Source organism: Oculina patagonica, chromosome 1 (genome assembly GCF_052425735.1).
Source record: "Oculina patagonica isolate OP01 chromosome 1, crgOcupat, whole genome shotgun sequence".
Taxonomy (NCBI): domain Eukaryota; kingdom Metazoa; phylum Cnidaria; class Anthozoa; order Scleractinia; family Oculinidae; genus Oculina; species Oculina patagonica.
In genome coordinates, this window is record NC_135758.1 from 39,612,953 (window position 1) to 39,638,418 (window position 25,466).

The following is a 25,466-nucleotide window of genomic DNA, read 5'->3' on the forward strand; positions in this document are numbered from 1 at the left end:
CTGATAAGAACACCACCTTTCGGCTAATTTAGGCAGACCCACACTGACCAGAGTGTTGTATTTCGATATTTGCGGAATTTGTTTGCGGTAATGCGGTGTTACTCCCCCCTCCCCCTCCCCCTCCCCCTCCCCCTCCCCCTCCACAATTCGTATGGTGTTCCATGATTTTTTTTACTCGTATTAAACAAAAAAGGTGTAGTTACGTTCACAAGTCGATTAGGTTTACAGTAGAGAAGAAACACTTAAATAACATAAGAGACGATTTAAGTCAAACATCAAAGTTTTAATCTTTGGGTTTATACTTTTACGAAGCAAACACTTGACCTTAAAAAATAAAGTGCGTCTAAACTCAAACACATTGTCGGTTCTTTACAAAGCGAACTATTAATGTTATGACTTTGGCATTGAACATATCTATAAACATTTTACAAATTGCTGGATGCTTGGATCATTATTGTCTAATTGGCAGATCAAGCTTAAGTGTGCAGAATGCGAACAAAACATGACCTCGGAAATAACACTTGGGTCTACAACTATTACATTTTAAGTCTTCAACAAATACTTTAAAATTTCCAAGTCAGAACTCTCATGGCTTCTTATCTTTTTATTGTTCACGGCGTTCGGTTAGTTGGGGAGAAGGACCATGAAGGGAGAATGGAAAAATACGAAGGTCAGTCAGTCGGAGAGATTTCGCTTCCTGGCCCTTAAACCCCTCGCCTTTTTCCACTCGCCGTCATTCGCGCTAGCCCCCAAATAACAAACAGTGTACTTATCTTCAGTAGGAAAGGAAGTGCAGGATTGGCAAATTTTGCAAAAAGAGCAGTGGCACTTGTGACTCTACGGCTGCACCTGTGCATGGCATCAAACCTTATATGGCGAAAATTGGTCTTCTTGCACCAAACATTCCCGAATACCCGTTTACATGTATTTACATGCCATGTAGCCATTTCTATTTCGAACCACCACCGGCCGCCTGTTGGCCTTGTTTCATCAAGTGCTGCCACTGTTGTTGAGGGCTCGGTACCTTGCTCCCCGTTTGCCCGGAGAGTTGTTGTCCTTGATTCATGAGTTGTTGTCCCTGCTGTTGGAATCCTTGACCCATATTCATGGCCTGTCCGTAATAGTTTGATCCCATCCCTATCAAAATTGATAAATAAGAAATCAGGTTTAATAGGTTGAGTTGTATTATAAAGTTAAAAGGAAAATAAGGGCTTAAGCGTAAAATACAGTAAGAACTCACGAGTAAGAACCTGGTTTTTTTTTTTCAAGTTAGCCTTAACAGGTTCTTACATCAAATGGTAATTGGTACAAATCTAGGCTCTTAAAAGGTTCTTAAAAGGTTCTTATTATTTTTTGATGAAAAAGCTACATTTTTGTTAAATTTAGGGTTTTCAGTGGTATTCAGCCTCTTACTTTTATTTATATTTTTGTGATTGTATCAGTAATATGTTGTGATTTTCAACATTGGAACTGGAGTGATAAGGCTCCTATGTATCTCCAAAGAGGATCCGAATGTCGACTTACCGGTATGTCATTTCCCTTAAAGTGAACATTTTTAATAGATTTTAGAAAATAAGAAGCTATTTCCAAATTTTAGGCTAAAAAGGTTCGTATAAAGAGAGTGTCTAACTGACAAACTTTAGCCTAACGGGTTCTTACTCTGGGGTTTTTACTGTATACATTGCAAAACTTTTAAGGGTCAGGTTCTTCTATGTATTTTAACCATTGAAGACGCGCAGTCGTTGCTAAAGGGAAGAAACAGACTGATGAGGCAAAACTAGCAGTAGACTAAATCTGATCAATAATCAAACAAAATAAAACTGGCCAATCTGGTCAACAGTCGGAAACTAAGCGATATCATCGTAGACGCGGTTAACTACTTTGACTCCGCAGAAGACGACCACAGTTTAGATTATCTTCACGTTGGTCACCAGCAAGTCTTTGTCAGACAAGACTATACTGTAACTAGGATGATCGCAGTTACTTTCATATTGATACCCTGAGGTAAAAAAATGTATATATGTACCTAATTTTAAACGTCTCAATGAAAATATCGAACGCGCAGGAGAGTATCGACTTCTGAATACCGATAAATTTCCTTCTTTGAGAAAAGAAAGGGAATAGTGTTAACCTCCGTTCAGCGTACTTGGAAGTTACATGCACTTGCCTGCCATTTGCTGGGATAGCCGTTGTCCTTGATTCATGAGGTTTTGGCCTTGCTGTTGGAATTGCTGGCCCATATTCATAGCCTGGCCTGTAAAAATAAAACATAAGAGGTAATCTAGGTTAAAAAGTTATTTAACTTAAAAACATATATATATATAAGGCAGCTAATCGTTGGAAACTAAAAAGATTTCGCAATTCAGACATGCATTCCTAGACATGTTTAACTTTGCATTAGTGCATAAGGTTATAGGTTATTTCGCTAATGATTTGTGTAAGCTTATGGAATTGGAACCGTGATAAGGCCACTGCGAAACCGTTGTTCTTTAACTTGAAATACTTTATTTTGTTGTAAACCGTACCTTGGAGACCCTGTGCCATTCCTGCCCCTTGCCGCAAAGCGTTTTGTCCCTGCTGCTGCAGTTGATTGCCTAGGTTCATTCCCTGCTGGTAGGCACCTTGGCCCATGCTCTGCGCTTGCCCGTACAGTCCCTGTCCCTGCTGCATCAACTGGTTCTGAAGGCCTCCCCCCATGCTCTGTGCCTGACCGTATAAGCCTTGACCAGTCTGCATGAGTTGACCCTGTAAGCCTTGGCGCATACTCTGTGCTTGACCATACAGTCCTTGTCCAGTTTGCATTACCTGACCTTGGAGATTTTGTACCTGTGGAATAGCAAAACTCTCAGGTCACAATTTGCTTTGTAGCACATCGAGCAGTTTGAACAATTATCGTTGGGTTGATATGAAGTAATTTGAATGCAAGTCAGGGGCGGATCCAGGATTTCAAAAGGGGGGGGGGGGTTGGATGGCAGACCATTAGGGCCTAACCCTAACCTTAACCTTAACCCTAAGTGGCGGCAGACGGCGAAACGTGGCGTAACAATAACCAGACATAAGCGAGAGCTCATTTTTCTTTCTTTATTTATTTTCTATTTCAAATAAAGTGACATTTCGAATTTTTTTTACTGAAAAATGGGGGGTGGATATCCACCCTATCCACCCCCCCCCCCTGTATCCGCCCCTGCAAGTGAAGTTGACATGAAGAGGTCACTCATTCATGCATACTCATGACCTGTCTAGTAAATAATGAACATTGCTTAAGATAAAAGGAAAGAACATAAAGTTGTAATAAAAGGAAGAAAGCAGTGATTAGAAGCTAATTGAAAAAATCTTTTGCGTCAAACGATATGAAAATACATATCCAGTCGCCTCTCTTCACCTTTCCCAGAACTAATAAACTAAAACTAAACTGATCTGACTAACTTTATCTCCTCCTTCCTTTGTGATTTTTTACGCCTTTTGCAATGAATTGGTACTACAAATTTGATCACTTTTCCCCGTATAATTTCAGCAAAAACAATACAGATACAGCTGCATCATGTTTGTTTCATACCTGGATATGCACGCAATCTATACTTGATATACCATCAGAAAGATTCATCACTAGGTAGCATGGCAGTTTTAAGGACAACCACAATCATATTATATGTATCTTGGGACGACTTATTTTAACTTTAACTAATTTGGTGTGGCTCTGAGATTTGGGATTTGAACACGTAGGTCATAAAACTCTCTCATGGCCTTGGTGGTATTAGTAAACGCTAAACAGGAAGAATTAAATCATACCTGTTGAAATCCTTGTTGTCCCATGTTCTGCACTTGTCCTAAAGCCCCCATTCCTTGTTGTCTCACCTGGTTAAAGGCACCCATACCTGTTTGACGTGCTTGGTTCATAATTCCCATTCCTTGTTGCTGCACTTGGTCTATCAAGCAGAAGAGAAATTATAGTTGACAAAAGTTCAAGCCAACTAAATTTGTCATGTCTTCACGCACAGGTATAAGTCATCTACAAGGTGGAAATGATCGTATACTTATTTGTCTGTCCCCAGTTGTTGAAAGGGTGGATAACGCTATCCACCGGATAAATCACTATCCGGTGGATAGTGCAGTATGTTTTGTTAAGACTTATCCACTGGATAGCGATTTATCCGGTAGATAGCGTCATCCACCGTTTCAACAACTGGGCCCTGGCTATTTGGCAAAGTGCAAAATAAGTTTTACAAACGTATGGGCTGGAATGAGAATCATATTGATTTCCCTTGTAACTATTTGATGACTGGGTCTTGGAGATCAGAAACGGCAATGGAAACGCTTAAAGGAGCTACGTCACGGACAACACAAAAAAAAAAAATTGAAAAATTTGGCAAGTTTTTTTCAAGTTTGTCATTCGTAATCCGTCTTAATCTTCGTCAGTCGAAACCATCCTTGTGTATTTTAGGGGTTTTGTTGCTCCTTTGGTGTTTTTCTACGTTAGAAAACTACTATTTTGAGTTTTCCTTCAATTTGAGAATAATCAGAAAAATGACTTAAAATATCGTAACATTGCTCCTTTCACTGTTGTGGTCTCTCATTCTTAACATCTTTGTAACATTTCTTCCTTCCTTGACGCTGCACGCGAAACAACCTATCTCTGTAGAGTACACGTCGACGTAAATACGAGTGCCCTCGCCACTGCGTATTGGGACTTACTGAGACTTTGTTGTCCTTGCTGCACAAGTCCTTGCCCTGTCTGCTTTGCCTGATTCAGCGCTCCCATTCCAACTTGCTGCGCTTGTCCGACAGCTTCCATTCCTGTCTTCTGGGCATCACCAACTAAACCGGTGGCCTCTTGTGACATCTCTTCGCCCATGGTCACGGCTTTATCGGCCTACAGATAAGGTGAAGTTAAAAGTTTGTTAAGTAAAAGTTTCAAAATAAAGCAAAAAGTTATATTAGAACGCATTGGAGCAAAATTTCCTAGTTTCCCTGGGAACAGTGATACTAAATCACTTCGTTGTAATCGTTGTTTTCTACTGTTGTTCTTTGCTCAATTTCGGAATTTTTTGGAAGTGGCCCTTTGAGCTAGTGGTTATCCGAGGATTTTCAAAGTTTCTGGACACTTTTGAGGTTCTTATTTGCTGGTGCATTTGACCCAAATTCTATGTATATTGTATATATACCTCTTTCTCAACCTCCTCTCTTATCCTGTCAAACTCTGTTTTCCCTTGGTTAAAAATATCAGTCGCCATTTTCTTGACTTTTTCGTAGTACTCAGGAATAAGAGGCTTGACTTTCTCCACCAACGACTTTATTTTATCCTTATCGACATTGTCCAGAAGTCCTTTGACGTTTTCAGTATCATAGTTTCCGATTGCTGATATTTCTCCCCCGACATCACTTGCCAGCCCCTTGAACTCAGATAACACCGTTTCCTGGAATACCTTGAGAGCTTTCAGGCCGTAATCTTTGCCACGATTGAACCAGCCTAAAAGAAGATAATAAATGTTTTGTTTGAAAGATTTTTTTGTGGTTAATTGGAATACTAATCTTGTGCCACGAGAACCTAAAATCATTTTTGACGATTGCTGGAGCGACTTTTTCGACTACTGATTTAATAACAGGATAGTTAAGATCGCTCAATAATTAGATCCCTATCAAAATCTTTCATTTGTCGTTTAGTTTGCTACTTCGAAAATTTTTCTTTTAGTTTACTTATGCAATGTTTTTTCTCCAGGGTAGCTGCCTCTGTCTCGGCGAATACAAGAAGATTTTGCCAAACCACATTCACAATTCTTTCTTTTCATCCGTGATCTTGGTTTGCCTAACCACTTGAGACTTTTTGCAAAAGCCAAAAGGGAAACTGTTAAAAATAAAACTTAAGGTAAAAGCTGTTAAAATTGATTCTTAACGTTTTCGATCTGATGATGATCTCTCTGATGATGATCGAACAGATCGAAAACGTTAAGAATCAATTTTAACAGCTTTTACCTTAAGTTTTATTTTTAACCTTTTATCGGCGAAATGTATATATGAAACTGTTAAAAAAATGGGAAATTGAGGGATATATTACTCCGGCCAAAGTTTGCTGCATTTCAGCCAGCAGGGAATATGCCCAGGAAAATCCAAATGTAGGAGTTGTTTTTTCACCGCTCTGTCACATTTTTTCACAAATGTTGAAAAAAAACACATTTAACCAGACTACACCGAGATCTACCACAATTGTACAAATGGTCGGCCTTTTTTCTCAAGAAAAACTTGAACTCTTTGTGAAGTTAATTATGTCAACCCTTCAAATCTTTATTTAAGCATGTACATAATTGTCCAACCAATTCAAGCCACTGACTTACTTTTTCCCATTTCAAAATAACGTCCCTTGATTTGATCGTTGTAGAAATTCTCTGCTCTGATTTGCCACGGCTTCAGCTAGAAATTAAACACGGGAACACGGAAGTAAAAAAATGCGCGAATATATGTCAAAGACGATTTCATAACCTTGGAACGAAATTCTATACAAAAACAAAACAAAATGCTAAAAGTATCGTGAAGCTTACCTTTTTGTAAAAGTCTTTAGCCTGTGTAAAAAAAAATAAATGCAATTTCAATGTACGACATCGTAAAATCGAAGAGTAAAATCAACCAAACTCAAGGTTCTTCTCCTTTCAAAGCCACTCTGCATAATAACAACATTACCACAATGATGTATTTATTCCCATTTTCACTTCGACACTCACACTTACACTCTATTAAGACTGAACCTTGCAGGTACATTTTACCATCTCCTGCATAACACACGTATCTCACCTTGCTCATTATATCATCCGTGGTTTTACCCATGTCCTTTGCCATCCCAAGTCCTTGGCCTTGGAGTTGGTTTACTGCACCCATTCCTTTATGGAAAAGATATAAAACATGTTTATTTTACTATAGTAATGAAAAGCATTCCTGCAGAGATACTGACATGTCTGTTAACTTCATTAATATAAATGTTTTCTATTGCAAATCCAAGGTCACTGTAAATGTTTCCCCAAACATTTTCTACACGCCACGACTTCGCAAACCGAGCGTCTGAGTACTAAGTGAGGACTTCGTTTGTTAAGCTTTATTATCACAGTCTCTTTTTGTCCATTTTTTTTTCATTTTTACCTGCCTGCGCCGGAACACTTTTCTTACCTTGACCTTGTAATTGATTGACAACACCCATTCCTTGTCCTTGAATCTGATTGGCTAACCCCATTCCTTGGCCTTGAAGCTGACCAGCTAGTTGTGACCCTTGTCCTTGGAGCTGGTTTACCATTCCCATACCCTGACCTTGAAGCTGGTTGAACTGGTTCTGCGCTTGGCCCATCATCCCTGCCCCTTGGCTTTGAAGTTGATTGGCCAGCTGCGACCCTTGACCTTGTAGCTGGTTCACCATGCCCATGCCTTGACTCTGAAGTTGATTAGCTACTTGCATCCCTTGACCTTGTAACTTGTTAACCATGCCCATGCCTTGCCCTTGCAACTGGTTAAACTGGTTTTGAAGCTGGCCTTGGTATTGATTGACCATACCCATACCTTGACCTTGTAACTGGTTCATCTGGTTTTGATACTGATTGAGCATTCCTGCACCTTGATTCTGAAGCTGGCCAAACTGGTTTTGAAACTGGCCTTGTAATTGGTTTGCCATGCCTGCACCTTGATTCTGAAGCTGGCCAAACTGGTTTTGGAACTGGCCTTGTAATTGGTTTGCCATGCCCGCCCCTTGGTTTTGGAATTGGTTCAGCATCTGTTGTCCTTGACCTTGTGCACCACCCAGCATGCCTTGCGCTTGTCCCCACGCTTGTTGCCCTTGATCTGAAAGAAATTCATTTGGAGCCTAAGTTGGATTTTCACTTTATCGGTAATGAGGACTTATATCAAACTCTTACTTTGAATTCCACCAAGAGCTGCTTGGCCTTGACCGACGGCTCCACCAATAGCAGCCTGTCCCTGGCCAGCCAACTGTTGCCCTTGTTTTATGGCCTGTTGACCTTGTTGCTGGGCTCCGCCAATAACCTTCAGGTAAAGTCAAAGTCATGAACACTTGGTATATATCAAAAAATAATTATAAGAACTCAACTAAAACTATCACTAACACCAGAATGGAGTCGACTAAGAAAAAATATTAACGGTAAGAATACCTCTTGATAAACTGCAAGAGGTAATGGAAATGTCTGTCGGTAATGTCTGTTGGTAAATTGTAGGAAATTTGGTCTAAATGTAACATTTTTTTAAAACTCTGGGAAATATTAAAATTATAATTGAGGACGTGTAAGTCATTGGTCATTAATTTGCATTCCCTTAGGATGGTTTACAAGACTTAAGTAGGGAAAGAATTGGTTTCACTCTTTTTATCTTACCTGTTGTCCTTGATTCAGCGGAGCACCATGGGTAAGGAAATGGTAAACCCATGAAGCCGAAAAAATTGGTTATCGAGTGAGCGTACGAATTTTTGCTATTTTCGGCTATGGAGCCTTCTTTAATAGTATACGTCTTATAACTTAAATAACAATATTTTCAATGAGAATATTTTCACAAAATTTTAGGAACAAGAAAATAAGTGTGGAGCTCAGCTTTTAGGCTTGGCTAAATCAATATATTAATTTAGGACGACCTGTAAGTCCTTGGTCGTTCATTGAAATTCTTTTGATTGTCTATACAAGTCTTTAGTAGGAAAAGAGTGGCATATACTCTTGTTATCTTACCTGTTGTCCTCCAGGTTTTTTCCCTGCCTTTTGAGCTTCTAATGTAGCGTTCCTTAACCGTTCCTGCTGTTCCAATAGCCGCTTTCTGTACTCTAGCATGCGCATATAGTTAACGTACTGCAAAACTACAAATGGACTGAAGTTCACCATTGACGGGTCTGCCAAAGAAAAATGCAGCAATGCGGTCAAACAAAAGAAAACGCAATAATTTATCAGTCTAATGATCACGAAGCCTGAAGTTGATTAACTTTACAACGAAAGACAGTGTCTTTGTAAGAAAAAAATAAGCTGAAGGTGTACGAGAGAGAAATCTACAGAAAGGCTTCTCAAACGTCCGAATTGTGAGGGGAAAGAGAATCCAGGCTATTCGATTCCTATCCCATCCTCGTAATGAATTCGATCAATGATCGCTTTTCATTTATCGAAGAATTGATGTGTTGTGAAACGTTTGGTTTGAGTGGTGATTGTAAATTATAAAAGGCTAAAGCCTTTTAAAACATGGCGGTTGATATTTAATTCTTATTTAATTCTCTTTATTTTATTCTTATTTTGGTGGCGAACCTGTGGTGATTGTAATTGTAAAAGGCTAAAGCCTTTTAAAACATGGCGGTTGATATTTAATTCTTATTTAATTCTCTTTATTTTATTCTTATTTTGGTGGCGAACCTGTAAACTAGCTGATGTTCTGACCACCCTAAATAAAATATTGTTTTGAAAGTATTGAAAAATATGATTTGTTGTCTTTGTTGTTTTTGTCGAGTTCCGCTCAACTCACCCATCCCATAAGGCACCACTTCGCACAGTGACAAAGCCTTTCCGCTCTCAGGTACCCGGATGTTGATGTATCGTCCAGTTTCATTGCAGCTGACGGTTTTAATCTCACCAGGTCTCACGCTGTGTTTATCTCCACATTTTTTATTGTCGTTGCCTTCGTTTTCCAAACCGTCTCCAATCCTGATTTCAAAGTCCTTTAATTCAGTGCCATTTAGGGGACCAGCAATGAAAAGCTCTTTAATTGTAGTGCTATACCCCAGGTCCACGCGCCACCATGGATTGTCTTCGGACTGGGTCAGAGAACAAGATTCTAACGCAAAAATAAATACAATGAGAAACTTCATGTTGATAATAATAATTTAATACTTACATTGGGCAAATTAACATGCGTATTTAAAGTACTGACTGATTAAAAACTACAGCGGCTCTTTTGAAAAGGCAGGGTGTCCCGTTCTTCATATTGTATTACATCGTTAATCTGGAACTAAAGCAGAGCTAGTCGACTAACAAAGTGTAAGACTCGATTATCAGGTTCCAAAACTGACGGAGAAGCAATTACTGCAAAACGCTGTGATAATTAAAATGAGGACTCTTCAAAAGACGAATTCCTAAAAAGAGCTTTACATTCACGCTAGAAAGCATTTGTCTGGGTAATCTGTTTTAAGACAAGCCGTTCATTTGTGCCAGGAGGGAAGCTACTACATGGCTTCCGTTTCCTATTCCCTCCCAGTCTTTCCAACAGCACTTTATCAGTTTTCCGCAAGAATTCACCAGAACTGAGCCAGTAATAAACCTGGCCAAGCTAAGGGAAGCACAGTAAGAACATAATACAATGCAGCAACACCAGACAGACCTTAACCTGGGTCATCTCTAAATATATTATATAATAACTGAATTCTACGCACATTTTGTTGGTTTTTTTTGTTATTGGTAAGCTGTGTCGCGGTGGTGTGCCGCGCGCGTTTTTTTTGTTTGGGGGCACAACAAAATTTCTCTAGAGTCTAATGCGCTAACATTGAGCCAAGTGCCTTCCTTGGATATCGATGCTGTTTGGTCAAGGTGGTTGCCTAGCAGAAAAGAGGCAAAATCTACTCTTCGACGGAAAAGGTTCGGAGTTCACTGCATTTACAAAACTACTTTAAAGTTGTTCTCACCACTGCTAAAGTTTCCATCAATCGCTCTCAAGGCTATTTGCCCATCCTTGGTGCTCGACTGCTCGGCTGTCCGATTTGTTGCTAGATTAACTAAAAATGAAATGGAAAGATGAGTGTAAAGTATTTACTGTTTGTATATCAGAAACATTTTTAGTAGTTAGTACCAAAGTAAGTGTAGTGTATATAATACCCATATTCTGAAAAACCCTCCAGCTAATCTTGATAACGTGTCATGCGCAAAGCTCGGTGGCATGGCTTCAGTGTAATCGTTTCAAGTATTGCATATGCGACCACGAAATTAACCGTCTTCTGCAGAAGCGAATTGATACAAAACAGGGGAAAGAAATCTTTCGGCCATTATCTGAAACCCCTGTGAAGTGCGTTAGCTATCTTCATTTTTTGATGTGATTTTTTTAATAGAGTACAATAAACCATAAACAATGGTTTTGTGATATGTCTAGAATAATAAAGTTCTAGATAAGTTCACAAGCCGAAGCGAAATGGTGAGGTTGATAACACTAACCACAAAAGTGTTCATTTTGGATATCGAACGTACACATCTAACAAAACTTTGTTTTTGTCTGTGTTTATTGTTTTTAATTTTTTCCTACCTTGTGCAAAGGAACAACCAATCAGCTCAGCGCGCATGCACAGCTTGTATCCTCGAAAGGTCTGGGGAAGAATTCTGACGTATCTGGCGGCCACACGGTATTGGAAGTAATTGGTGAATTGGGTATAGTAACCAAAGAAGACCTGACGTTAGAAATAATAAAAATGTAAACAATAAACTAATCCTCACTTTTCTTTTTAAAGTAACAACTAAATTGTAACAAAGTATTTAAAAAATCAGCTGTGACAACTACTAACGCAAACGTCTGGAGTGTTTTGCTCTTTGAACATACTTTGACATGACATTTTTGCTTCATTCAGTACAATCAATAAAATTCCACAAATAATCTTTGCGCAAAAAAATCCCAGTATATGATAGGAGGAGTACTTGACCATGAGTGTCATTTTGCTATAAACAACACCCTTCAAACAGCTTCCAATAATATCGTAAAATTCCGGTTATAAGCCCCCCCTCTTATACCCCCCCCCCCCCCTTTTTCCTTTTTTAAAAAAAAATATTCTTTTCACCCCCCCCCCCCCCCCCCCCCTTCCCCCCCTGTTTTTTTTTTTTTTTTTTTTTTTATTTTTTCTCCCTTTTTTTTTTTTTTTTTTTTTCTTCCCTTTCTTCTCCCCCCCCCTTTATATATTACCTTCTATCTGTTACCTAACTCCCTCCCGGCTAGGGCGCATTTTACTTATACTTTTCCTCATCGGGCCCATGACAATGCCATGAGGACCCTTGTTGGACTTAACTTGGCAGCCATATTCGGCGCGCATTCATTTTTATATAATTTTAGCGCTATATAAATTAGATTATTATTGAGGCCGAGAAAACATTTTTTGCTCCACAGTATTTCTGGTAGACAATTGCCTCCTTACCCCTATTTTTCATTTCACGTTTCCGGTAGTATGGGCCACTTGGCTCGAGGCTTCCCTTTAATTTTCTCAAGTTAATCAGTTAATATCATACCGTTTCCATGGTTCTACAGATTTTCATATGATATGAGTCCTATAAATTGTTTTACTTTAGACGGCGTAAACTATTTGTTCTTCAGTATGAATAAGAATATAATTACCTTCTCTGTTCCATTCTCTTTGTAGATAGTCCACCGCTGTCCATCAATACTGTAACTCACACGATACGAAGTTACAAAGTCTGGTGTGTGACTCGCGCCCTGTGTTGTCACACCGCTGACCAACAGAATAATACCTTTTGAAAATAAATAATTGCTTAAAGAAAATAAAAAAAATACTAAAAATCATATTACTTATGTTATTAGTTGGAACAGTTATGTAGAAGTGTGAAAAAAATGCTTTTGACAACAGACAAGCCCTTCAACCATAAAATTGCGAAGTCGGTTGAGGAAATATGTGTTTCGCAAGAGAAAACATCTTTGTAGATGCTTTTTAGATGCTACTTCTGTGGTTTGCATTGTCGTTCAAAATGGTCTTTCTCGGTAGCTACTATCTACTGTTTTTATAAACTATACTTGTGCTTTACAATTCATTTTTGTTTGGGTTAGAAACAAGACCTGGATCTAAAATCTAAATACAATTCTAAATACATATTAATCTAAACCTGTTTTCCACGGATGCTGTGTCTCTACTGTTCATTAAAATAGTTATTATAAAGTAATTTATTAAAATGATTAAGTGAAATTTCCTCCCTGAGATTGCAGTGTAGGTTGTTCCAGAGAATTGCAACATTAAAGCTAAAGCTGTTTTTTCAAATAGTTTTCGTGGAAGAGGCGCAACTAGTTTGTTTACGGAGTCTCTTAATGAATATCGAGTTCCATTACACTTAAGAAACGATAAGTAATCATGAACAAGACCATTTAAAGATTTGTATCTGAATTTGTCTTAAGATTGAATGAGCAAAGTAGGGGTACTGCTACATACCGAGATCAATCTGCATGTAGTGCGGGCCCCGATGTCGTTTATTTACACACCATGACCCATACGGGTTATTCAGACGTCCCATGTGGGGCCTCAGGTGAAGGCTGTCATACGAGGAAGAAGCCGTGATCTGATTATCCCAGATACTAAATCGATTGGACATGCCCAGTTGATAGATGCAAACTGAAAGAAAACACACAAATTTTGAAATTTCAAACAGGCCGGTAAAACTCTGCGGCTGAAAAGCAACGCGCTGTAGTTTCTGGTTCTCACTTGAATGGCTCGCTACCCTTCGAGAGAACAATAGAACAAACAACATAAACAATACCCCTATCCCCAAACACAATAGCAGCTGCTACACTAGAGGACCACTAGAATTAAAAGCTTACGAGAGCTCGAGAGAGCTGTTACACTACTGCAGTTTCTTTGTACCGGGTAGGTAGTGTTTTGTCCTCACAAAGGCGAAGGTAGAAGTCAGGCTAATTTACCTAAACGTGAAAATGACATGTGCGTTTTGCTGGCCTGATCACACAATCCTTAGCGGGCAAAGTGTCAACGCTTTAATAACGAAACTTCTCGCAGCATTGCTGGCATGGATATCGGAAAACATTTTAGGACATGTTGATTTTTCTATGGTAGACTCTCCAAGAGTCGCTTTAAATTAGTACTAAAGTACTTCAGATTTCTTTGGTTTTGCTTTACTACGCTATATTTCAAATCTCACACCACACACTCAAACCAAATGCAAACCAAAACCACTGCCTCGTCCCAAAACGTCCCCCTCCTTGGTCGTGCAAGGTTTGCTTGGTATTACCCCTAACCATCAACCCCCGCCTTATCCGTCCGGCCGACCGGCGCCTGGGGACGAGGCAGCCAAAATCATAATTTGGCGCGACTTGGCCACACACGTTTTCCCGTGCTTTGCACCAGTCACGTGTATTTACTTCGAGCGCTCATTGGTTTGTTGTGTTGTTGCGGTTGTTGTAATTGGGAATTTTGTTTTGGTCCTGGCTTAACGACACTCAACAGAAAACTACTCTGACTACCGATTAACTAGTTATGAACTTACTTGGAAATCGGATGTTTGTACCACCGAGGCCGGGAGCGCGGTCGGTAACATTTTTATTCTTGTTTGCATCGTCCGCAGCTTCATCTTGCCTTTTCACTACAAAGCAAATGATACGAGATAAGTAGCGCATAGATTCGTGATTTAATAAAAATGTTACCTTGTTTGCAAGAAAATTATTTTCTTTATTCAGTAAAGTTGTTGAGTAAGGAAGTATGCAAAATAATTATATAGTGGTCATTTGGGTAGAGATTGTTTCTGATACTGTTTATCGCCGGTGCCGTGCAGGCTGCTTAAATGTAACGGTTCTAATACTATCAGTTTTAGCTTTGTTTGTACATATATACGTACAGTGTGTCTGTATACAAAAAGATATATCAACAAGATCCAGTTGGAATTAAATGTTGTTCGCTATTTTTAAAGCAATTTGAGTAACTTATTTGCGATAAGATGTTTCTAAATGTCTCTAAACGATTTTTAAACGTTTTTAAAAAAAAGCGAGATAGCACTAAGATGTGCTCTTGGAGCTAGGGTTTGTCAAATTGGAGTGTTTGGAATCCCGGGAGACATTCAAAAGTAGACTCTATTCTTTATCATAAAAATGATTATTTCGATTATTGTAAAATATTTTATCAGAAACGTTTGCAAGAGACCTGAAATGGGTCGCTCACACCGATAAAAAATAAATTAATGGAATTGCTAGGTAGGTCTACTACATGTAAAAAAGTGATATCGACTATACCTACAGTAACTAAGATCATTCTTGTGCGCTCATTGGTCGGAGGTTATGGTCGATGAGAGTGTGTAGTAGACCATGGAAAAATGTAGTCGATTTGTTTAAATGAAAATAAATTACATGTACAGTAGTTGACAGTGAAATGAAAGAACACTGCATGGGTGGCAAGACTGCGCTAGAATAAACTTCTAAAGGTTTATCCCTCTTCAGGCAAAAAACTTTCATACATCCAAGTATCAAAAAAAAAATACTTGATTCCTATAAATAGATTGAGCTAATTTAAACAAGGCTCGATTCCAGAGTGGCAACAACGTCATCTGCCGTCAGAGCTAGCCCGTCCAAAACGGGCTGCAGCTTAATTTTGAAGGGAAACAAAATTAACAATTGTTTTCAAGCACTAACATGCAGAATTTCAGCGAGATGCATAAGCAGCCCTGCATAAGAGCTTGTGAACATTATGCTTTTTATTTATTCTGCATAATAAATTACATAAGCATGCAACCGACACAAGACGCACCCAAAATGGTTGTGTACTAATAAAATTTTCGAGATTTTGATAAAATATATCTAACACAATATGTAAAATAAACAAGAAACAAACCGTTTTGTATTTACAAGAAGTCGTCTATCTACGTGCAAAGGAAGCAACGTTGCCTTTCATAAACGAATCTATAACTTTCTATTCTAACTGAGCAGGTTTCATTTAAAAGCAGTCAGGATGAGCTAACCAAATCTTGCGATATTGATGATGCAAAGTGCAGAAGCTGTAGAGGCGTATGCCTACGACATGGTTTCTGACACAACGTTGCAAGTAACATCTTACTTAGACTTTCGATAAAAAACTAGAAGTTGCGCATATCGTTCAACCTTTTTCGCCAAAAATGTATTAAACACGTAAAGCCACTGAGTTTACAAATGCAGAACAAACGAAAAATAGCTTCGTACCTCGTTTCAGCAGTTCCGTGCCCAAATGTCGTATAGGAAGACATGTTGACACGGAGAAAAACGCCGCGATTAGCAGTGTGGTTGTAAGTCCTTTCATATTCCGATGAAAAAGGTGCAAACTTAACTGCAGGAATTGTGCAGTTGTGAGCTTCAGGACGCGCAGAAAGCGGCTTTAGATTTCTGAGCTGGTACTCGATAAATTATTCAACAAGCTAACAAAAACAGTGGAGCAGCCGCTGCAGTATGTAAATATGAAGAACTGCTTGACTCGTAAAAACAGGTACCTGTCGCTAGGCGAGTGTCGATGAGTGCCTTGAAAAATAGAACAACATAACATTGAAGGATCGCGCAAACTTTCTTAAAGCAACAGGCGGAGAATTATAAGTATTTGTTAGTGAGTGCACTAAGATCTGAAAACTGAAGATTGCACTAAAAACCTTTCTGTACAGTCAATTTAATTAATATTACGGAAGATGTAGAAACAAGCTTGTGTCACTATTGTCGATTTGGATTTTGGTGTCTTCGGAGCCTTAAACACTGTTTAGTAGAAACTGTATTTTTCTGATACAGGAAAAAATCGGTGTTTTGTAGTTTCTGCGTATCCGTCAAACAATGTCTACGATGATTTCAAAATCATTTTATCATATAAACGGCTTAACACAAACATAGTAACTACGAAATCGTGTAACTATAGAGGCCGCGCATGCGCATGAAGACAATCAAAAAAATACCCGGTTACTGCGCATTCTCGTCTGGTCATAGGGAAGAAGACCCTGGGTACGAGGATGATATCTGCGCTTATGATGAAACCTCTAATGAGATAGATGTCTATTAACGAACAATTTTTTTTAAATAACTTTTGAATCTTCCAACCAGAAAAAAAAATATTTAGTTTGATTTTTCTAACGCCTGTAGACTGTTCGCGGCCTCTCAATTTCCTCAACGCAAAAGAATTAATGAACGTACGAGATAAAACCGCTTACGAGACAAACGTGTACCGAGGGGTGGGATTTAGGGGGCTTCTGCGCCCCCTCCCTCATCCCCCATCCCTTTCCCCGGTTTTTGCGCTCACAAAACTTCCAGGGCTTCCAGTTACCTCGCATTTCTTTTCGTGAGCTTGACGCCGAAACAAGAGAGGTCTAACAGTCAAACAGTCAACAGTCCCAAAAAGCATGCCGCGATTGAATGATGGCACATTGGGAGAGCCGAAAGGCCAACACAAACGACACAAGACAGAGACTGAGAAAGGCGAAACGAAATGGACGGGGTGCCAAACGAAAGAGCGTCGTGAAAGCGTTGGGAAAAGAGGAAGAGTCAGAAAGCGGGAAAACGCGCAGAACGAAGCGAGAGAAAGCGCACGGGCCTCTCACCCGGGATATCATGTCAAGATACAAAAGAAAATTTCAGATTCTATTTACACTGGGATAACCTCCAGATTTCAGATCAAACGCTCTATGAACGGCCACGGTATCTAAATCATAAGCTTCTGATTCCGGTACATCTTTGCTCATATAAGTTTAAGTGGTAGCTGCTGGTTAAAACTGAAAGCTCAGAATTAAACAAAACTGATCAAGTGAAAGTAATAATCCACAAATTGTGGGGTTTTATAAATAGAATTTCAAGCATATTTAAGAGAGGGTATTTGTCAGCACACTTTAGATGTGCACCGTAAATGCTGAATAAGCACCCGGAGCACTTATTTAATTTTCTGGGTCGAGAGGGGGACGCTTGAGCTGAGTGCTGACTCGAGCATTTACGGTATTTCAAAAATCACGTGCCGCAAGCGGCGATTTAATTTAACGTTAAATTAGAATAATAGTATTTAAAAAATAATAATAATAGCAGTATTACACAACATTTTAATAATCAACATTTTTTTTGCTGTAATGTCAAATTTGGGTAAACCTTATACAAAAGCGTCAAACAATACTTATACTGCACTTTCAAATCCGTAGGCTTTCTTTTTCTCTTGTAAGCTTAAAAATAATGCTAAAAAGATTATAGAAAAAATCCCAATATTTGTTTATACAAAACCAATACTAAACTAAGAGATGACAACTGTCTGTCGTAACAGCAAAACAAACTTTTAAGAAAGAATTTAATAACGATAGAAAATTTTTTGGTAGCATCCTTTTTAAGCTAAATAACATTTCTGGGTGTGTGTTTTTGTGCCAATTGCACTATCATTTTCAACTATCAAATATATACGGCAAATTAAACAGCGCTTTGGTTGTCAGCTCAAGATTTGTCTCAAGCATTGAAATCTTTCACACCATTTAAGCACCGTTTCCTCCACAATTGGATCAATGTGAGAAATTGTAAACAAAAAAGTAAACAACTGGTACAGACCCTCATACTAAGGGACAACAACCTGTATAATCAGCCAATCACGTCTTGTTATTTTTTCACCAAGATTGAGTCATGGGCGAGTCAAATCGCAGATATTTGTGTCTCATCATAGTGTTGTGATTTTGATATTGGATTATTGTCACCTTCTTTGATCGTTTGATTCAAGATGAGGTTGCTTCACGTGGCTATAGTTTCAGCCTTGTGCGTCTTGGCAACGAGTTCACCGATCATCCGTGTGAAAAGTAGGTTGCCTGATTTCATTTATAAGATCTTGTCAAGTTGTTTATTAGAGCAGAATAACAGCCCAAATACTTTAACACGAATTTTCCTTCTCCGATTTTGTCCCAAGATGTATGTTCTAACATCGGGGCTGATTTGAAGCTCCGGTGTGTTTTTAAAAAGCGCCTAATAGCTCAAAACATGAATTGTCAGTGATCTTTGCTGGCTAGACTGACAGCAAACAAGGTACCGGTTTTAACAGGTGAAACGTGTGTTTACAACAAAGAGACACTTAGCCTTGTGAAAGAAAAGTAATTTATAACGATTAATAAGTTCTTTGCCCCTGTGTTTGTTGAACTTTTTAACATCAAAAATATCCACTTGAGTGAAAGTTACTTAATACTCATCTGTGAACAAAACAATGAAAGTACAAGATAAATTACGTTGTTGTGCAAAAATCGGCTACACAGGTAACAAAGCAAGTTGCAAGAAGAGGGACCTAATTTACGGGCTCAAAAAGGGGAGGTGGCGACCGCGATTACCCTTAAAGCTTAATTTTGATAATTTATGTTGATCAGTTAAATCTTAGTGATTGACCATGGTTGGTTACTGGCACGTTTAGTTATCAGCCCAATGCGCTCAGCACTTATAATGTTTGTTAGGGAGTCACAGCAAGAACTAATAATAGCCAGTGAAAATAACGGCAATGTTTCTCCTACCCCACTAAACATGAAAGCCTTCTTAGATAAGTTACAAACTGTATAGGCTGGTAGCGTTTTTCAGACCTGATCCCGGTTTTTTTGACTAATGAGAGAGGAAGAATTTGTATGTATAAATCACAACTATCAAGAAAGATATAGAGAGTTTCCCTAGCTTGCATGTGCCCGACACGGTTTCTGTTGCCAACCAAACAGGTTAAGAATTACAGAATTTGTATAAGTTGCATCTCGAAAATGTCTAAGACCCAAGCTTGCAATTATGTGAGTTACTTAGTTTAAACACCCTTGAAAATATTTTTAGGTACATGAAGCTGTATGCAATACTAGTGCTCCTTTATGCCTTTCCGAGATCAGTTTTTTTACTTTTACCATAAAAAATAAATCATTTGGGTAGTTTTTCTTATTCTATATCCCTTCTATTTGTGTAATCGTCATCCTTTATTTCTTGCAGCTAGTAATGGCCAGAAGAAATCTTACTGCTGTTATGGTGTTGTCAGACCATTCGATATGATGGCAAAAGCTAAGCAGGGCTTGCGAGCTTTGAATCAAGTTGGATACTCCTTGAAACAGGTTCGCCAAGCCCTCGGTATCCAGCAGAAAACACTTAGAGGGAAAACTGGAGAAAGCTGAGAAAAAAGCAGAAGACATAAGTGGAAAGGTACAAGCAGCGTTGAAGGCAACAATGAAGATCTTATCAGAGGCTACCAAGAAGGCTGCAGCTAAGTTGGGCGAGGTTGCAGGTAAAGTACCCTACGACTTGAAGGCCGATCGTAGAGAGGTTTAGGGCCTGTTTACATGATTCCGGAATGACTTTCATTCCGGAACGAGTTCATTCCATCCCCATACATTTCTCTGTATCTGTTTACATGATACCGAGACGAAAGTCAAGTCATTCCGGAATGAGTTCATTCCGGTTTTCATTCCGGAATGAAAGTTTCGTTCTGGAATGACATTTCATTCTGGTATCATGTAAACACAGAACCAATTTCGTTCCGAGATGAAACCGCAACTCGCGAAACCGCATACGGACTCCACAGTTTGAATTCAGAGCGAAAAACGTAAAAGCATTTACTGTTTAGCCCAAAGAAGCAGCTCTATGGTCAAATTACTCGTTAAAATTGCAGATACGGCAATTAATGGGCACAAAAACATGTTTGCGCGAAACATGCGCCACCTTGTTTTGATCTCGCGCAAAAACCACGCACGTGAAAATGCCTTTGGTTGAACCGGTCGACTCTGTCATGTAAATGCAGAACGAACTTCATTCCGGAACGAGTTTCGATCCGGAATGAAAGTCATTCCGGAATCATGTAAACAGGCCCTTAGTATGGTTTTTCGATAGGTGTAGATTGCAAGCAGTCTACCTTTTCTTGCTGCCACTTCTCTAAAATACGGGAAGACGCACGAAGAAATAGCGAGCGAGCGAGATGTGCAACCGTCCACACGATTTTAGATTAAAAGAGATACTGCTCGCAGTCTACGGTTAGTATAGAGCGCTTTCACTCACGTGACCAGCGGCCGTATTGGTTTTTTAAAACAAAAGACTATGTTTGCATAAAAAATAGAGTTTGATTCCCAGAGGTTTGGCTTGGTACACCTATATATTGCCGCCGTTCTTTTGTTTTAGAACACGAATATGGCTACCTTGACATCATATTGAAACACTCTATAAATGATCACGCGTTTACGAAAACAAGTTCATGTTGATGTAAATTTAAGTTTCTCGTGTACAACGTTGTAACTTTTAAGTTACAACGTCGTATATACGAGAAACTTAAATATAAAAGTTTTTTCACGGTTATGTTTTGTAGAATTACAAACGGACGAATACAATAACCAGAAAATCTCACCAAAACCGGAATCGATTGAAATTCACGCTAATCCTTGATTAGCTTAATCTTGCTTTGAACCCCGGGGGGGGACTCCCATATTAAAGGGACGGGACTGGTCGTCGGAAATTTTGAAAAGAACCCCTAAAAGAGACCAATCTGGGTGTGGCTCAAGCCTTTCTGGACCCCTAAAAGATACCAAAAAACTAAGAATGGAGTTTATATTTGTATATTTCTTCGTGTGTAACCCTAAACGAGACCATTATGGCTAAAAATATTGGCGTTTTGGGCGTTTTTCCCCGGAACACCCTAAGCGAGACCAAAAGTCCGAAATTTACACCCCTAAGCGAGACGACGAGCATCCCCGTCACTTTCATATGCGAGTCTCCCCCCCGGGCTTTGAACAACCAGAACAACCGGCCCTGAAGCCTTAAGTGGTTTATCACGGAGTTCTTCAGCTACTCTCATCAGATCCTGGGGGGATAGCGAAGCGCGCGAGGCCTAACAATGGAATGCAAATGAATATAACCGCCACGAGGCTCAAAAACATCAGCGTGTTCTGAGAGAAATTGAAGTTTTCGTTTGACGAAAGTGTTTTGGTAATACCGGCTGCTTTAGAAAGTGTTTTATGAAAATCGTCCGCCATTTCCGTTTGTTTGTCTGAGTCTTGTCTGAGTCGTGACGTCACTCACGTGCTTCGCTATTACTCCCTATAACGGCCTATACGGGATGCTCCGCCCGAAAGGGGTACCTTTTTCATGCTTCAGGTGTATAAAAAGGTAGGGATTTCACAAGTTAAGGTTTATGAAAGCATAGGGATATCGTTCATTTAGGTTTTTAAAACGGCCTTCAATTAAATTATTTCGAACAGACGCATTTTTTGGCGGTATCATTTAAAGTTATTAAACGCTACATAAAAATGGCATCAATGTCTTTTTGGTATATATAGGGGGAACCTTTTTTCAGTGAAAGGTATACGGAAGGGGTGCCTTTTCTGTCATATATAAAAGGGTAAGGGGTTGGACTTCGCGGCGCAGCCTCGTACAAAACTGATTTGAGTAGCTCCCGGGCATCGGATAGTCCGGATAGCTTTGTTTCGCTGTTTTCCATTGGCTCATGCGATTTATTTATTTATTATATTCCTTTCAGCTGTCACAAATGACTTGGGACAACTTGGAAAAGACCTCGAAGAGACAAAATCTCACGACATGATTAGCAAGATTCGAGAACTAATCGCAGACGTTCCTGCAGTCAATGGAAAATCCAACGACCATAAAAAAGCAAAGAAAGAAACAAAGACGGCGACAAAGGAAAAAGACCAAGCGAAAAGCAAGAAACACGACAAACAACTTAAACCAAAAGACAGCATTCCAACTGCACATAACGAAGAGGATGCTGTTGCTCGAAGTTTGTTAAACCAGGAAAAACACGAGAAGAAGCAGTTAAAATGGGCGCAGGATGTTATCAACGAAAAATCACAAGAAAACAAGCGAGCTTTTGAAAAGACCAAAAATTTCCTGGCACAGATTGAAGAAGGGCTAATGCAATTTGAAAATGGCTTTTAGATATTGTGAAGTATAATAAGGAAAAGGAAATTAACTCAAGAAAAATAACGTTTGTAACAGAACTGTTATTTATCAACCTGGTAAAGCAGTTCGTTGGGTGAAACTGTACCACTTAAATCGGGAAATAACTATTACGAAAAGTTACCACTCGACCTTGCCTCGAATATTTATGAGGTGCCGTAAGTGAGGTAAAATCAGCTCAACATACGTACAAACACATCTCATCGAAGCTTTACAGGAAGGACTTACAGCTACAATATGTATAAATAAGTAAATAAATAAAAAAAAACAGGAGACAATAATAACAACAATAATAATAATAATAATAATAGTAATAATAATATTTAACAATTAGACGGCAAGCTCGAGGTTTCTACCGGCTGATAGTTGGCGAGGGGCGAAGCCCCGAGCCAACTATCAAAAGCCGGTAGAAACCAAGAGCGAGCCGTCTAATTGTGTTAGCATAACCCACTGACCGATCTATTAAACTGAGAATATCGCTAGAATTGATTTATTGAAGGTTTTGATTGATAAAATTCAGCAAAGACTACGCGCGCGCTCCGAGAGCCTTCTACGGATCGATAGTAGGCACCTGTGTAGCCAATCAGATTGCGCGATTACCAATAGTAGGTCAGTGTGGTTATGCTAATAAATAATAGTAATTTTAATAATAATAATAATAATTATAATAATAATAATATGTATATAGCATCAGCAACAAATTCTTCTTCTGTGTTTCTTCGATTATCTTGTTTATGTTCTCTTTTAATCTTAAAAAATGGCAAATACAGTAATTAGTTTAACTATAAACTCTTGCTGTTCTCCATTGCGTCTTGTAATGTTCACTCATAAACTGTCGTGAAATAATTTATTATGAAATGAGGAATAAAAAATACAGATGAAACTATCCTTTTTCGGGCTGATTTTCCACAGTTAGCTGGACGCTTCCAGCCAACAAAAATAACGACGGTGACTAAAGTAGTACCGTTAAAATAAATTGCGAACGCAACTTTTAGTTCGTTTGTTTTACGCTTTGCCCATCTCCAGTTTATATACAGCTGTTTCGAGAAAAGTTGTCCTCATAAGCATAAAAGCGTAAGTGACAAAGCCGAACGGTATCTTGGGTAGTGACAGTTAAGCGTTGCTTCATCAAAGTACAGTGTGTTGCTGTAGCAGGATAAACCATGAATACGTACATTCGTGGTTTCTATGTCCTTGGTAATGAGACGCCGTGAATTTTCCATCAAACAACGGTAAACTGCAAATACCCAAATACCTTTCGTTATTGTCGCATACGTAGGACAACCTTTCTCGCAACAGCTGTATGCAGTAAGACCGATTTTTAATCGCCTGTTGTTGAACGCCGCCGTAAACAAATGGCAAAAATTCGTCTCCGTTCGCAGGTTAAGGCAGCCTCGTCCACAGTCGTTCCCGGCGAGTTTGGATGTGACGTCACCCGCCAAGCTTGTCGGGAAAGTTCGCCTGGGACGCGCTCGGTTTTAGGCCTCTTCGACTCACTCGCATAGCGTGGATTGGCCTGGGGACGAGGCTCGGCTGAGGTCGGCCGAGGTTAAGGTATAGTCAGTCCAAAGGAATTCTAATATAGATTCGACTCCATTTTTTTCAGATACAGTGCTGTTGGACACTTATCAAGTAAAACGATTCCTTGGGTTGAGTGGGTAATTAAATGGCCAGTACCTGCAACAAGATTACTAAGACAACAGGTGATTTTCAGCAATTTCCATATATGATTTATCCTAGCCTAATGATGCTAAATGTTGACTGTAGAATATACAGCAGAAAAATAATACAAAGAAGTTATCTGAACTGCAAACTATTCCATTGACAAACAAATAAACAACATGCAAACAATTAATAAACAGAATTCTTTATTTGAGGAAATCGGTTGCGTAATTAATTAATCCTTTTCAAGAAGGCAGTAATTGAAAGGGTAGATGACGCTATCCACCGGATAACTTTAACTATCCAGTGGATAGATGTTAACAAAACATTCTATGATGGTAACCACTGGATAGTGATTTATCCGGTAAAAGCGTCACCCATTGAACAACCAAAGCCAAACTTAAAAGCAAAAATTCAATAAATAAAAATCGTACAAAAATAGCTTGTCTCACAAAATTAATGAACTATGTTGCTTAGCAACATAGCTGAGAAAACCAGCGCCGGGGCTCAGTCAGTCGGAGCTGGGACTTTGCCCGCAACACTTGTTCCACCGACTGGGATGATAGAAATGTTTAATTGAAACTATCTTCACAGACTGGCGACTCGCAAAGCCGCCCATGGGCGTGTTTATATTAGCATAGGGGCCACGAGACCAACAGCTTTCCAGGGATCATCCGTACAACGATTATAATAAGGAAACGAGGAGAGACGGAAGATTAACGACTACTTAGGGTGTTTAACGTTTGCATTGCTCCTAAAATCATACTGGCTAGCCGTGACTAGCCCCCCCCCCCCCCCCCCCAAAAAAAAAAAAAAAAAAAGTTTTTCTTTGGTTTTTTAACTCAGTTGTAAAGGACTTCTGTACGCATATTCAAGTTGAGTACTTTCATTTTGGGGCCGGCGTAAACGAAGTATATGTGTGAATAAAAGAATGTCTTTATTTAAGTGTCAATACAGTCAACTCTCTCTTAACGGACACCTCTATAAGACGGACACCTCCATAAGACGGACACCTGGTGATGGTCCCTGCCGTTTTTCAGTCATTTTTCTGTAACCAAACTCCCTATAAGACGGACACCTCTCTAAGACAGACAACGGACACTTTGAAATCATTAACGGACACTTGAGAAGTGTTTTTTTATCATGTTTTATTAGTGAAAATACTTCCAAACTTCGCAAAGTTAGTCCGCGCCCTAAGGATACGTGTATACCAAGCT

General features: G+C 39.2%; 1 protein-coding gene and 1 pseudogene across 2 annotated transcripts; one reads left to right on the forward strand and one right to left on the reverse strand.

Moving 5' to 3' along the window:
* Nucleotides 1–243: 243 nt before the first annotated feature.
* On the reverse strand, nucleotides 244–16,164 carry LOC144630277 (uncharacterized). The gene is made up of 19 exons (XM_078488614.1): nucleotides 15,886–16,164; nucleotides 14,208–14,303; nucleotides 13,142–13,321; nucleotides 12,319–12,452; nucleotides 11,245–11,386; nucleotides 10,634–10,723; nucleotides 9,481–9,789; nucleotides 8,706–8,863; nucleotides 7,890–8,016; nucleotides 7,153–7,815; nucleotides 6,784–6,869; nucleotides 6,534–6,554; nucleotides 6,330–6,405; nucleotides 5,163–5,467; nucleotides 4,693–4,870; nucleotides 3,790–3,926; nucleotides 2,526–2,826; nucleotides 2,168–2,254; nucleotides 244–1,137 (listed from the first exon to the last, which is right to left on the reverse strand). The coding sequence occupies exons 1-19, from the start codon at nucleotides 15,980–15,982 to the stop codon at nucleotides 950–952; spliced, it is 3,375 nt and encodes a 1,124-aa protein (XP_078344740.1). The 5' UTR covers nucleotides 15,983–16,164; the 3' UTR covers nucleotides 244–949.
* A 2,152-nt stretch (nucleotides 16,165–18,316) lies between these two features.
* LOC144631293 (uncharacterized) lies at nucleotides 18,317–22,896 on the forward strand (annotated as a pseudogene). The gene is made up of 3 exons (XR_013566708.1): nucleotides 18,317–18,476; nucleotides 19,624–19,912; nucleotides 22,151–22,896. The product of XR_013566708.1 is annotated as an uncharacterized LOC144631293 (transcript).
* Nucleotides 22,897–25,466: the final 2,570 nt, after the last annotated feature.

Excerpts from the sequence above, each read along its gene's own strand:
- LOC144630277 (XM_078488614.1), bottom strand. The coding sequence starts at position 15,982 with ATGAAAGGACTTACAACCACACTGCTAATCGCGGCGTTTTTCTCCGTG. Across the intron at positions 8,017-8,705 it reads AAAAACCTGGAGGACAACAG|GTTATTGGCGGAGCCCAGCA; the intron begins GTAAGATAACAA and ends CTTTACCTGAAG. Across the intron at positions 5,468-6,329 it reads TTATTTTGAAATGGGAAAAA|GCTGGTTCAATCGTGGCAAA; the intron begins GTAAGTCAGTGG and ends ATCTTCTTTTAG.